We start from the raw sequence: 13010 nt of genomic DNA, 5'->3' as shown, positions 1-13010 counted from the left end.
CCCCCCCTTCGGGGGGGGGAGCTTGGACGAAAATAGGTCCGCCGGCCGGTTGTAGAGTCGGTTGTAGTAAAACACCACTGGGACAAGTTTGAAAATATATGCAGACCGCCGTTCGCTCCTGCTGCTCCGTACAGCTCGTGCGGCAATCGAGCTTCGCGCAGTGCGAGCTCGGACGAAGCTTCGGGTGCGACACTGAGAGCGGTAGCATGTGGGTCGCAAACTGCCGAGGCACGTTTCGCTGCTCATCGGCGAGCACGGTGCGCTGTGGGTACCCACAAGGTCTTCCGGCATACAACTGCTCGTGCGTCCCTCGGATGCAGAAGAGTCCCGCCGCGGTGACTGCGAAAGCAGCCGTCCCTCGGCACCGCGCGGTGGACCTGTCCAAGTTGCCGCCGTCGGCGGCGGCGGCGGTGCGCGACGCAGGCCTTCCGAAGCGCTGCATCGAGGGCGAGCGCTTCCGCTGCGACGCGGCGGCCGTCGACGCCATCGAAGCGCAGGAGCGCTCGAAGATGCTGTCGCTGCCCGCCAGCCACTTCCAGTCGCTGACGCCCTTTTTGCACACGGCGGACGCGGCGCAGCTGATGGCCGACGAGCGAACGCCGCGCTTCACCAATCGCACCCAGCTCGAGGGCTGGCAGCAAATCATCCGTGAGAGCCTCGCCGGCTGGCCCCGCCGGCGGCGTCCTGCGCTCATGCCTGCGCTGCCAACCGCAGCGGCGGGCCGGCAGAAGCCACACGCGTCATGCGCTGTGGTGGGCTCGAGCGCCCAGCCGCTCCTCACCCGCAATCTCGGCGGCGAGATCGACGCGCACGAGACCGTCATACGGGTCAACATGGCGCCAACGGCCGGGTACGAGAACTTCACCGGCTCCCGGACAGACCTGCGGGTGTGGGGCTTCGTCCCGCTGCCGCGGCAGTCTCCTCGGGCGGCCTGGGCGGCCGAGGACAACTTTCTGATCTACTGCCCGCCGGTAACGTGGGTAAGTGTCTGCTGGAGAAACATCGCCGTCGACCGGGACCCGCGCCTCCACCCGAGCGCTTGGCGTCGCGCGCAGCGGCTGATTCATCTCAACCGGAGTCGCTGCAAGCGTATGGGTTGCTACCCTTCGAGCGGGGCGATGGCGGTGCTCTACGCCATCGACCACTGCGAGCGGACGACCATCTACGGCTTTGGGGTCGCCGAGCCGACGGCGCCGGAGCCGCGGTGCCTGGACCCAGCTCTCGCCTGTGCGCCTGCAGGAGGGCCCACGGGGTACCCCACGGCACGGTGCACCGAGGCGCAGCTCTGTGCAGTCGGCTTGGCTTGCGACAAGTACTACAGCGCGGCAACCCGGCTGGAGTGGCGAGCGAGGCGCTGCGAAAAGGCCAGGGCGGGCCATGTCAAGCGTTCGGGGCGATTTCACGTGGACTACTTTAAGGAGGCGGCCGTGTATCACGACGTGGTGCAGGAGTGGCTGTGGCTAGCGAGGCTCCACCGTGAGGGCGCGGTTGTGTGGCGGGGCCAGCCGGGGTGCCGGGGCCCGACAGGGTTGGGGAGAGCGGGGCGGAGAGGAGAATGGAGCCGTGACGCCCGCCTTGTGACGGCGAGGGGAGAGATAGAACGCTGCCTCCTTGTTTCCACTGTTTTCACTCTTGAGCGAACCCACCTACAACGCTGTTTTCACTGAGTTTACAACAAAACTCTCAAAACAACTTTTGCGCTGGGCGGGGTCTCTGAGAGAAAGTCTGTTGTGTCGTCACAGAGTTGTTCAGTCTGTGTGACACAACTGTGCTCTGTGGACTGTGTTCACTCCGGAGAGTACTCTCTGCTGAGCGTACATTACGGAGAGATATACCTCACGGAGATCCAACACGACAACCCCAATCTCAATAATGTGTTCGACAACATAATAGCATATCTCGGATTACATTGTGGTCTGCTCGCCCCCCCGCAAAACCGAGCCGCGAGCGACCCGCCCGGTCGATCGCGATCTCCCCGCCCCCTCTCCCCACATCCTGCGTGGAGGCGCATCGCTGCGTGCACGGCGCAACTCCGACACACTCGCCCGGGGCCACATGGGTCTATGCAGTTCGGCGGTCTCATCTGCCGGCTCCATGAACCCCTCCCCTCGCTTCCCCTCTCCCTCGCTTCCTCTCTACGGCATGCCCGCCTCATGGCACCGCAACGCGCGCGACGGTGCAGCGACCTGCCGCGTGCGCCGTTGCTTCGGAACGGGCGCGGACGCTGGCGCCGGCGCCTTGCGGCGCGGCTTTGGGGTCAGCGCACGCGCGCGCAACCGCCGGGTATGCGGTGCGGTCGGCGCCGGCGGCCAATCCATCTGCCGCGTGACGGCGTGCGGCATCACGCCTACCAATGATGACGGCGTGGTGGTTCTCATCCCGCTCGCATCTCCTGCGCCGCAAGCGGCGAGGTCTCGAGGCTGCACTGCTCTGCCATAGCAAGGCCGGTCTGCTAACGGTTGTGCTGCGGGATGCTGCTGCTGCTGCTGCTGCTGCTGCTGCTGCTGCTGCTGCTGCTGCTGCTGCTGCTGCTGCTGCTGCTGCTGCTGCTGCTGCTGCTGCTGCTGCTGCTGCTGCTGCTGCTGCTGCTGCTGCTGCTGCTGCTGCTGCTGCTGCTGCTGCTAGTGCTAATGCTAATGCTAATGCTAATGCTAATGCTAATGCTAATGCTGCTGGCTGCTCTGCTGCCGCTGCTCGCCTCCGCGCCACACGTCCACGATGGCCTGCGCGACGCCGCGGAAGCGAGGCTCGTTGGCGAGCTCGTGGCCTGCGACGCGGGTCAAACGTCGCCGCTCAGTGGCTACGTGCAAACGGCCCCTGGGCGAGCGGAAGGGCAGCGGAGACGGAGGCGGCGGAAGCGGGAGTGGCGGCGGCGAGGAGAGCGAAGAAGGCGGCGAGGGCGGGGGCGGGGGGCGGCATGGGGTGGTGGCGCGCGCCGACGCGCATCAGCGTCGCAGCGGCGAGGCGGGCGGGCGCCGGGAAGAGGCGGTGATTGGAGGGCGACCTGTTCACAGCAGTGGGTGTGAAGAGACGCTGTTCACAGCTTGCAGGTGTGAAGAGAGAGGCCGGTGGTTGGAGGGCGACCTGGGACAGCAAGTGGGTTGGTAGGTCGGTCGGTCGATTGTTAGGTGGGTCAGCAGGGCGCAACCTCCCGGGAAGAGGTGGTGATTGGAGAGAGGTCTCTCGGCGGCATCTCGGCGGCATCTCGGCGGCATCTCGGCTGCATCTCTACCACGGCGCGGCAGCGAGGAGGACGAGCCCGGCGGGCGAGTCGGTCGAGGAGGAGCCGCCGCCTGCCGTTGGGATGAGGCTCAAGCTCTGGAGGGAAGGTGCCCGGACGCGCGGTCTTGGGCGCGGGCGAGCGGGAGTGGGACGAAGGCATACGGCGCGGGCTGACTCGTCTTGTGCCCGCTGACCGCACCGTTCGTGAGGCGCGCAACGGGAGGGCGACAGCAGGGCGCGCGACGGGGGGATGCGCGGCGGAAGGGCGCGTGGCGGGAGGCGGCGTAGAGCGGGTGGGTTGGCAGGGGAGAGAGGGAGGAGCAACGGGAGGGACCCGCGCCACGGCGCCTCGCGTGCATCTAGGGAGGCAGACCGCCCCTGCTTGCGCTGTCCGAGCCGCCCTCCAGCCCGCGCGCGAGGCTCACCGGCGTGGGGGCGCCAGGCCGCGTGCACGCATGCACGTCTGCTCGGGGGGGGGGGGGGGGGGGCGGGAGAAGGGTGAGCGCCGACAAGGGAAAGCGCGCGCCGCTGATCTCCCTCGCTCTCTCCTCCCCCGCCTCCTCCTCCCTCTCCCACTTCCTCCCTCTCCCCTCGCACGCTCCCCGGCCTCGCCCTCCTCCGCCTCTCCCTCGCAACTGCCTCGCAACTGCCTCCCGACAAGTGCCTCGCGCCTGCGCCGTCGAGCAGCAGCCGGCGCGCGCGGCCGGCGGAGAGGCAGTGCAGGTGGTGGAGGGGCGTGCACCTACGGTAGGCGTGAGTACACCAACCTCGGGGCGGGAGCACGCGAGTGTGCAGAGGACTCAGAGCACCGCGTGAAAACGGGGAGGACGAGAGCTGAACCCGGCGGCATGTCCTCTCGAGCGGTAGTTGGAAGACAAGAGTCGGCGTCCGCTTCTAGGCGCGCGCACCACTCGCGCGTCCGCTGCAGCCAGGCGGTGACCTCATCGTCCATCTCGGAGAGCAGCTCCACAGCCTATGTACCGTGTCCCAGCCACCTCGTTTGCGGCCGGAATCGAACCGGGGCGGCTCGGGCAGCGGTACGCGACGCGCCCTCGGAAGGCTAAAGCAGCGGCGGGAGGCGCCCCACGCGGCGCAGAGCTGCACGCAGTCGAGCCGCCCGTTTCGCGCTGCCACGAAGAGGGGCGGCCACCCGTCGCGGGACGCCGCGTCCACGTCCGCGCCCGCCTCAAGCAGCGCCCGCGCCGACGCCGTGTGGCCGCGTGCGCAGGCGATGTAGAGCGGCTCGTGGAGCGAGGCGGAGGCGGCGGCGGGGTCGGTGGCGGCGGAGGCGGCGGGCCGTGACACGGCGGCGCCGGCGCCGATGAGCATCCTCACCGCGGCGACGTGCCCCTCGTGGCACGCGATTGAGAGAGGGTCGACGCCGGCCTCATTTGGTCTGTCGACCCGCGCACCGGCAGCGATGAGGAGGTTGACGAGCTCGAGGTGGCAGTGCTTGGCGGCGATCCAGAGCGGCGTCACTCCGTGCTGCACCGCGCAGTCGGGCTGCGCGCCGCCCGCCAGGAGCGCCACCGCGACGTCCACATGCCCGTTGGCGCAAGCGGCGTAGAGCGCGGTCGCGCCCGACTGCGTGCGCCGGTCGACGCTGGCGCCGGCAGCGAGGAGCGAAGATACGATTTTAGCGTGGCCAAAGTACGACGCCGCGTAGAGCGGCGTGTGCCCGCGCGAGGTTGCTGGCGAGACCCTGCACGATGCCGCAAGCAGCAGGACCGCGACTTCTTCGTGGCCCGCCTTGCACGCGAGGTAGAGCGGGACGTGGCCCCCGCTGTCGCTCGAGTCGCAGTCGACGCCGATGGAGAGCAGCCGCAGCACCGTGCTCGCGTCGCCGAGCCTCGCTGCTTCCCACAGGCTCTTTGCTCGAGTACGCATTCCGGTCGCGGCCAGCAGCACCTGGGAGCGGAGAGGGCAGGCGGTGAGGGCACTCGAGCGACGCGCCAAGCCGCAGGCGGCGCAGTCTGGGTGGAGGGGAGCAGGCGGTGGCGGCGGCGCAAAGACGGCCGCGCGGCGAGGGTGGGCGCCATTGGATTCCTGGCTGGCACCTGATGGATCCCCACCCACAATCAAGACCGGCATCTCATGACCGTGTCGTCTGCATCGTAGCGAAATTTCTCTTTTCTTTGGTATGAGTTCGCGAACACGAATCCGATTGAGGACGACACGCAGTGGTAATCCCGTCGGCAGCTGTCACGATGTTAGTACCCCCTCCTCTTCTGAGAGCCGGATCGCGGATGCGGCTCAAGCAAGCAAGCAATATCAATCACTCAAGCAAGGCTCTGCCTGCCGGCGGGTCTGTGGCCTGGCGTCTGCCAGGCTGCGGGTCCAAAGTATCCCGGCGCTACCGCCCCCCGGCGCGGGGTGGGATGTCAGTTCGTGAGTTCTGTGGCCCCATCCCTGTGCCCCGCCCACCTTCTTTCCCTGCCTGCGCCAGTCCGCGCGACCCCACTCCTAGCGCCACCTCGTGAGCTGTCCTGTATGTCCTGTATGATTTGATTGTGATTGGAAGGTGAACGTACCGTGATCCCCTGGAACACCCGTACCCCCGCACCATCTCCGTCGCTTGGTTCCATAACCTCTGCCACAACCGGGAGCGGCCAGGAGCCCAGGACTCATAGACTCGGTCGAGAGACCCCAGATTGGCACTCATGCCTCTCTGGACAGGGTGGCCCGCCACAAGGACCCCAGGAATTGCAACTCGCCGCTTTCCTCCCGCTGTGATTCTGTGTGAGCTCTGTCTTGTTTTGCCAACAATACACCTAACCCACAGGCTAAGCAATCAAACGCAAAAGAAGGGTTAACGAAACGGCACGCCGACCGGATTTGCCGCGCGAGAGAGAGGGGCTGGGAGAAGATTTCGTCGACGCGAACTGCCGAGGCGACGAGGGAGCCGTGCGGGCGTGGCTCGACGGCAACGGCCGTGTCAACTCGACGTTGGGCGGTGGAACCGCGCTGATGTTCGCAGCCTCCCACGGCCACGAGCGGCTGGTCAATATCCTGGTGCAAGCTGGCGCAAACATCACCCATCAGGACACCGATGGCGACACCGCGCTGATGTCTGCCGCCGACAACGGCCACGAGAAGGTGGCCGACCTGCTGATTCGGCACGGCGCGGATGCGGACCAGCAGAAACCAGAATTGCTGCGGCGGCACCGCGTTGATGATCGCCGCCCAGCACAGCCATCTCGCCGTGGTGCGCCGCTTGCTGCAGGCGGGGGCAGACACGCAGAAACTCGACTCAGAGGGTAGGTCTGTGATGCAACTGGCCGCGGGGCCAACGCTGACGGCGGTGATGGAGGCAGAGACAGACGCCCGGCTGGCCGAGTTGGAGACGCTAGAAGCCACGTGCTCTAGCAGCGAAGCTTCATGGCTAGCGGAATTGCGGGTCAAGCTCGCGCAATATGAAGCCGCAGCAGGAGGAGCATACAAAGCAGACGGCTCACTTCGCGGGAAGAAAGGCTATCCTTGAGGCTGAAAAGCAGCAGATGGAGAAGAAGATGGCGGACCTCAACGCGCACATTTGAGGTCTAAAGGAGGCGAGCACGCCCCGTCGCAACGGCAGTGGAACTGTCGAGCGGCTCCGGCGGCGGCAGCAGCGCAACTCGCAGGCGGAGGCCCACTTGGAGCACTTGGAGTGCAATCAGTAACCTCACATCCAGGGCCGAGGAGCTCAGAAGCGCACCCAGCGGGCCGGATGATCGGTGTCGGGTTGCGGGCAAGAGAGCCCTACCGCCCCGGGGGTGCGCGTTCGCAGGGCAAGGGCTGTAAAGTAAACACGGGTCTCCGAGAGGGCTCCGTGTACCGGGTTTCCCCTTAACTGCAGAACGCCCCCTCTACTCGGAGCTAGTGGACACGGACACTACGACACCACACGTCACGTACATACCCGACTGTCTAACGTGTACACTGCACGTCCTCGTCCCCCACCCTTCAGGGTGAATCTTCAGTCTGGTTCGGTCTCTTGCTCGCTTTTCGGGCGTCGCCCCACTGCCTCTGCAGACGTTTTTGATGTCTCTTCTTTGGAGGCGGCCCCTCCGCCCCACCTCCGTCGGCTAGCCCCATTGGCCCCGAGGGAGCCGACAGCCCGGGTGGGGCCTCCCCTGATCCCGCTGACTCCGCCTCCGACGACCCCGTTCCCGACCCCCTGGGCGAGGACTGCGGCCTTGGGTCGTGCCGCCTCCCCTCCCAGGGAGGTCGAGCCCGCTCTCCCTGGTCGGCGAGTCGTGCCCGCACTCGCGGCCTCTCTATCGTCCCTGGCTCGCCCCCCCCCTCCGCCGGCTCCTCTCCAGGCTCGGGGGGGCGTGGCCCTCCCCGTCGAAGGTCGCGGTGGTCCGGCTGCCCCTGCAACTGGTCTTCCCCCGGTGAGCCCGTACGTCTCGACTCCACTCTCAGAGGCCGCGCTAGCTCATCTATCGCCTCCTCCGACAACTGACCCCAAGCCCCCCCCGGGGCCCTCCGGCCTCGGCTTTCCGGTTCGCCGGCGGGTCCGCTCTCGTACCGCGGTAATTCCCCTCCCCCATCTCCTCCTCCCGGGTACACCAGCCTCCGGCGGGGCGGTCCCGGGTCCCCCAGGTTATTCCGAGCGGGTCCATACGGTGGCGGCCCCGTCGGCGGCGGGGGTGGAGGCGGTGGCAGGGGCGGCGGGTGCGGTGGCGGCCCTCGTGGCCCAAAGGCCTGGTGCGGAGCCGCTGGGGCGGCCCCACGACCCTGCAACCGTTCCAGTGGCGGGGGCGGAAGTGGCAGTGCGGGTGGCGGGAACGATGGCGGCACTGGCGGCCGCACCGCCAGGTGTGGACCCTCAGGGGCGGCTCCTCGACCCAGCAGTCGCTCCATCGGCGGGGGCGGAGGTGGTGGTGGCGGGGGCGGGGACGTATTTTCTTCTCAATAACAGCGCTGCATGACACCCCCCGTTTCCCGCGAAGTTTCCGGGCCGCCGTGCAAATCGCATCGTGTGAGCTCATGGTCGCCACAGTGGCCGCTCGCGCCTCGTGGGACAGCCGCGAGTTTGCAAGTCGCATCTCATGGGACAGCCGCCAGTGGCTCCGCTGGGAGCGATTGCTCTACGCCTCGATGCAACGGCCAGCTCTTGGGATCGCGCTGCTGGCGGCGCTCCTGCCGTGTACCCTCGTCGCACTTCCGGTGATGCCTCTCCTCTCGCTCGCACTACTCCGGTGCACGCCAACCCCGCGGGGACGACACGACGTCGGAATCGCCGACGTGGAACAGCGGCTCCTCTCGCTGCCTGGTCCGGCTCCGCTCGCACGGCTGCGCGTCTTCTACCCGAGCAAGGCCGAACGTGAGCGGCCACGGGCAAGCTGGCTGCCAGATGGCCCCGCCCGCGGCCGCTACGCCACACAACACGGCTTTGCGTTGCCCTTGCCGCGCTGGGCGACCCGCTTCCTCGCGCCTTTCCTCACCTCGTTCTTGCGTCTTGCGAGGTGCCCGCCCACGCACCGAGTCACAAGAGCCGAGCGAGGTCCAACCTGATTTTTGCTCCAGGCTGCCGCGCCGTGTTTCGCGTTTGGCCCCTCCCGCCGCCCCAGCAGAGGCGGCGGCTGCCGCCGGCTGGCCGCTGGCCGTCTTCTCGCACGGGCTCTGGGGTTGCTCCGCCTCGTACTCGGGCCTCTGCGCGGAGCTGGCGTCGCACGGCGCTGTGGTGCGCCGCGATCTGTGCCGGCCCTGCCACTAGCCAGCATTTGCGTGATTCCGGGGACATCATGTCCCACCACGACCCGACGAGCAAACAGACACCGCGCGGCAGGTATGCACATGCACGACATATCCCCCCCCCCCCCCCCCCTGCTGCAGGTGATTGCGCTCGAGCACGGCGACGGTTCGGCGGTCTATACCGAGGAGTAGACTTCACCGCGGATCGGCATCTAGACGCATCTATCCACACACCTCACCGCGGTCGTCCGAGGAATAGACGTCAGATGGCGAGGCGCGCGTGTACGGCAGCGTGGACGGCGACGACGCGCGGGCGCGGCAGCAGCGGCGGCGCGTCGCGGAGGCGCGAGCCGTGATCGACTCGATTGACGAGATCGCGCGCCAGCTTCCTGCCGGTGTCGCGGTGGACAAGAGCAGGCTCAGCCTCATCGGCCACTCTTTCGGAGGGAGCAGCGTGCTGCGCACTGCGGCAGACATCGCGAGCGGGCGCCCCCGGGTCTCGGCGGGCTTGGTGCGCGCCGTCGTGGCTTGCGACCCGTGGATCAGCGGGTACGACGAGACGGCGGACGGCGTCGCGCCCGTGCCCACCCTCGCCCTTCTAACCCCGTCGATGATGTATCCCGGCAACGAGAGGAAGGTCGGAGGCGTGATGCGCCGGCTCGCGCAGAGCAGCGCCACGGCCCTGTACGCCGAAGTTCGGGACACGCGCCACCAGGAGATATCCGACTTCCCGTGCATCAACCACAGCCCGCTCCGCTTCTTCTGCATGGCGGGCGCGCGGCCGCCCGCCGAGGCGCACGCGCTGCAGACCAGCCTCGTTGCAGGCTTCCTCGCGCTGGCGGGCGCGCTCGACGCCCCAGTTGGATCAGAGCTCGCGGCGCAGCGCGAGGTGGCGCGCGGACTATTTCTCGCTGCGGAGGAGCCGCCGCCGGAAGAATCGGATTACATTGTACATGGTGCGTCGCTGGGTGCGGCGGCGCCGCCGGTGCCAGCTTCGCCCATGGCGCTATCAGCGCCGGGCGGCTTGGCTGCGTGATCGACTCTCCCTGCGCCCCCGCCCCCGCTTGATTGTTAGTGTTACATCCGCCGTTTTGTAAAGCGTGTATAACGTATATGTCCCGGTGTGTCGGTGCGTGTGTGGCTCCGACCGTGATCCGTGTCCGTGTGCGTGCGAAGAGAATGTGCATGTGCCACACGATATGCACATCCGACGCTTTTCGCGTGTGCTCCTCTGGGCCGGCCCGGGGGCCCCAGAGGGTGTCCATGCGGATTCAGTGACGACCTGATCGTACGGCCAGTTTAGGAAGGTGTCCTTCCATCGTGTGCACGCTTGGCGCAATGCACGTCGCCTCGGATTGGCTGCTGGCACTCTCGAGGCTATGCCTACACAGCCTCGCGCGCATGGGCAGTCATGAGGGACCACGCACCTTCTCAGGACAGCGCCGGTGCTTCTCTCTTGGACCGGCAAACTTGGCGGTCTCGTGTCACCAATGTGGGACCAGTGCGGCATCGCGCCATCGACAGCTCTGAACTGCGCCTCACCACTGAACGGGAAGGCCGCCAAGTGGGCCAGCACAGGTCGCACATTGTGGCAGCAGCCAGCAGTGCATGTCTGATAGCTAGAGCAGCAGCGTCAGGGTCGCAGGGTCGGATCGTGTCAAGCCTCTCGCCCGGCCGGCCGCGTGCAGACGTCGGCCTGTCTGCTGTCTAGAGTGATCTGTCGGCGGTCAGTACGACCGATCAGGTTGGAGGTTACTGATGATTGGAGGGTCTATATGTGTGTACTCCTCGAGATCTCTCCAAATCTGCCCTCTGTTAGACCTTAGATCGGGAAGTCGGTGCTAGTGGAGACTAGTGGAGCGGCCGGGGCCCCGCGTTTCCGCAGCTGCGGCGCGGCGCACGGTGCCTCCGGGGGCCCCCGCGCCCCCCCAGAGGTGTGCTCTCTCGTGCATATGACATACAACTGTGTTTAACACTCTCACTCTCATGGGACCACTGCAATACACAGAATACATCGGTCTCTCTCTCTCTCTCTCTCTCGTGGCAAATAGATAACGCAACGAACGAACAAATGCGCTCACTCCCTGGCATGGTGCGTGAGTGTCTCTGTGTGAGTCAGCTGTCCGGGCGCGCGCTTGCGCGCCCTCCTTTCATGCCCTCCCGCAGCCTTTTGGCATGCGGCGGCCGTGCCCCAGCCGCCGGCGCCCGTGCTCATGGATACGCCCAGTGGACAGTGCAGCGCTGCGGTAGCGGCGGTGGTGTGCCCGTGCTCCGCCCGCCTCATCGCGACCCCCCCCCCCCCCCTTTCGTGGGCCTCCGTCCCCCGCCCCGCATGCGGCCCCGCGTGATCACACGCCCGGGACGAACTGCGCGTTCACGTAGATGAAGACTGTGCACCGCTCGCGGCCCGTCGTGACGAAGCGCATCTTGGCGACCGGCTGCACCTTGGAGAGGCCGTGCCGCCACCAGGTCCGGGGCCCCTGGGAGGACAAGCGGACACGGCCGTCGGAACTCTTAGATGTGGCCGAGAGGTGGCCGAGAGGTGGCCGAGAGGTGGCCGAGAGGTGGCCGAGAGGTGGCCGAGAGGTGGCCGAGAGGTGGCCGAGAGGTGGCCGAGAGGTGGCCGAGAGGTGGCCGAGGTGCCTTCGACGAGACAAACACGAAGAAATGCGAGCGCTGCAGCAGCCGCGCGAGCGCGGCGAGCGTGTACTGCGAGAAGACGCGGTCGAAGGCATAGATGTGCCTGTGCAGGGCGGGGGGGCTGTGGCGCGGCGCAGAGCACGCGGCGAGGCGGCGCGGCGGGCGTGGGCTGTGCGTGTAGCGCAGCACGGCCTCGCGCGTCGCGTCCGCGCAGCAGAAGGAGACGCCGCGCAGCAAGTCATCGTCGAGTGCCTGTCGACAGCTGGCTGTGTTGGTCGGCCGGGCGGGAGGTCTGTCTTCTCGCGGCAGGGCGTCGTCGAGTGCCTTGCGGTCAAGCTCGCCGTACAGCCCCTGCAGAGTCAGGGTCGGCATCTCAGCATGGGCACTCTCGGCCGATCTCGGCCGATCTCGGCCGATCTCGGGCGATCTCGGGCGATCTCGGGGTGAAGCTCGCCGTCGGTGAGCACCGGACGCGAGGGTCGGTCGGCTCTTAACTAGCTGTATATAGTCGCGATCTGCCGGCGTGCGTATGAGCTCACTAGCTAGAGCTCACACTAGAGGCCGTCATCGCATTCGCCTTCCTGGGACCCAGCGCTGACTTCTGACTGTCGTTGCTGTCTCTCCCCCTTCTCGACTGTCTGTGCTTGTGCGTCTTGGGTCCGGAGCTGTGCGTTTATGTGAAGCTCGCCTGCAGAGTCAGGTTCGAGATCTCGACGCGGCTGCGCACGCACTCGAGCCCGTGCGCCGCGCGGCAGCGCGAGAGGAGCTTGGCGTGCACGACGACCTTGCCGTAGCCGGAGCCAATGTCGAGCAGCGTCGCGTCGGCGTCGAGGTTCCAGCCGCCCCCCCACCCCTCCATCGCGGGCACGCACTCTGTCAGCCGCATCAGCAGCCGGACCAGCCGTTCGCACGTGCCGAGCGTCGCCTCGCCGTACCCCTCCGAAGTGACGGTGGTCAGGTCGCCTCTGCCCGGCAGCACCGCGCCCTCGCCACACAGGCTGTCCACCGACTCGCGCCTAGAAGGCTCCCAGAAGCTTCCTAGAAGGCTCCTAGAAGGCTCCTCGAGGCTCTCCACCGACTCGCGCCGGCCGAGCGCGTCGTCGCCCACAGAGCCCGCGCCCTCTCCCGGCGGCGGCGCGGCGGCGGCGGCGCCGGTGGGCGTGTCGGTGGGCCGGGGCGAGCCAGCACCGTGCGCCGCCGAGGCGAAGGAGTTGCGGCGCGAGGCGTGAAGGGTGGCGTCCTACCGGCGACTCGAGCGCTGAAGCGACGCGGGGCTGACGAGGGGCCGTGGCGCCAAGGCGCGGAGGGGGCCGCCTCCTTGGAGCAGAGCCCCCAGCCGTGCTATGAGGAAGGAGGGAGGAGGGAGTATGTATGAGGCACGACGCAGTAGTCAGAAGGGAAGAGGAAGTAAGCAGAAGGAAGCGGTAACGATGAAGTACTCAACAAGCGATGGGGCCGCCCCCCTCCTT

The 13010-nt window shown here is 67.4% G+C and overlaps 4 protein-coding genes across 4 annotated transcripts in view; 2 read left to right on the top strand and 2 right to left on the bottom strand.

Annotated features, from left to right (window-relative positions):
* Positions 1-314: 314 nt before the first annotated feature.
* On the top strand, positions 315-1581 carry EMIHUDRAFT_212119 (hypothetical protein; the record flags this gene model as incomplete). Its single annotated transcript, XM_005766488.1, has 2 exons — positions 315-1442; positions 1528-1581. The coding sequence occupies 2 exons, from the start codon at positions 315-317 to the stop codon at positions 1579-1581; spliced, it is 1182 nt and encodes a 393-aa protein (XP_005766545.1).
* A 6723-nt stretch (positions 1582-8304) lies between these two features.
* EMIHUDRAFT_103579 (hypothetical protein) lies at positions 8305-9937 on the top strand (the record flags this gene model as incomplete). The annotated part of the gene is made up of 4 exons (XM_005766487.1): positions 8305-8530; positions 8778-8890; positions 9043-9075; positions 9161-9937. 4 exons carry the CDS (start codon positions 8305-8307, stop codon positions 9935-9937), a joined length of 1149 nt encoding a protein of 382 aa, XP_005766544.1.
* Positions 9938-10837: 900 nt separating this feature from the next.
* EMIHUDRAFT_356757 (hypothetical protein) lies at positions 10838-11200 on the bottom strand. The gene has a single exon (XM_005766486.1). The coding sequence runs from the start codon at positions 11183-11185 to the stop codon at positions 10979-10981; it is 207 nt and encodes a 68-aa protein (XP_005766543.1). The 5' UTR covers positions 11186-11200; the 3' UTR covers positions 10838-10978.
* A 49-nt stretch (positions 11201-11249) lies between these two features.
* The window catches only part of EMIHUDRAFT_464593 (hypothetical protein), a gene marked incomplete at both ends in the record, with an annotated part of 4763 nt that continues 3002 nt past the window's right edge, over positions 11250-13010 (bottom strand). Inside the window, 3 exons of the mRNA XM_005766485.1 lie at positions 11250-11345; positions 11731-11793; positions 12269-12781. Of these exons, the coding sequence (XP_005766542.1) occupies positions 11250-11345; positions 11731-11793; positions 12269-12781 (672 nt within the window). The remainder of the gene's footprint in view (positions 11346-11730; positions 11794-12268; positions 12782-13010) is intronic.

Source organism: Emiliania huxleyi (assembly GCF_000372725.1).
Source record: "Emiliania huxleyi CCMP1516 unplaced genomic scaffold EMIHUscaffold_51, whole genome shotgun sequence".
NCBI lineage: Eukaryota > Haptophyta > Isochrysidales > Noelaerhabdaceae > Emiliania > Emiliania huxleyi.
This window is presented reverse-complemented; position numbering and strand designations above follow the sequence as displayed.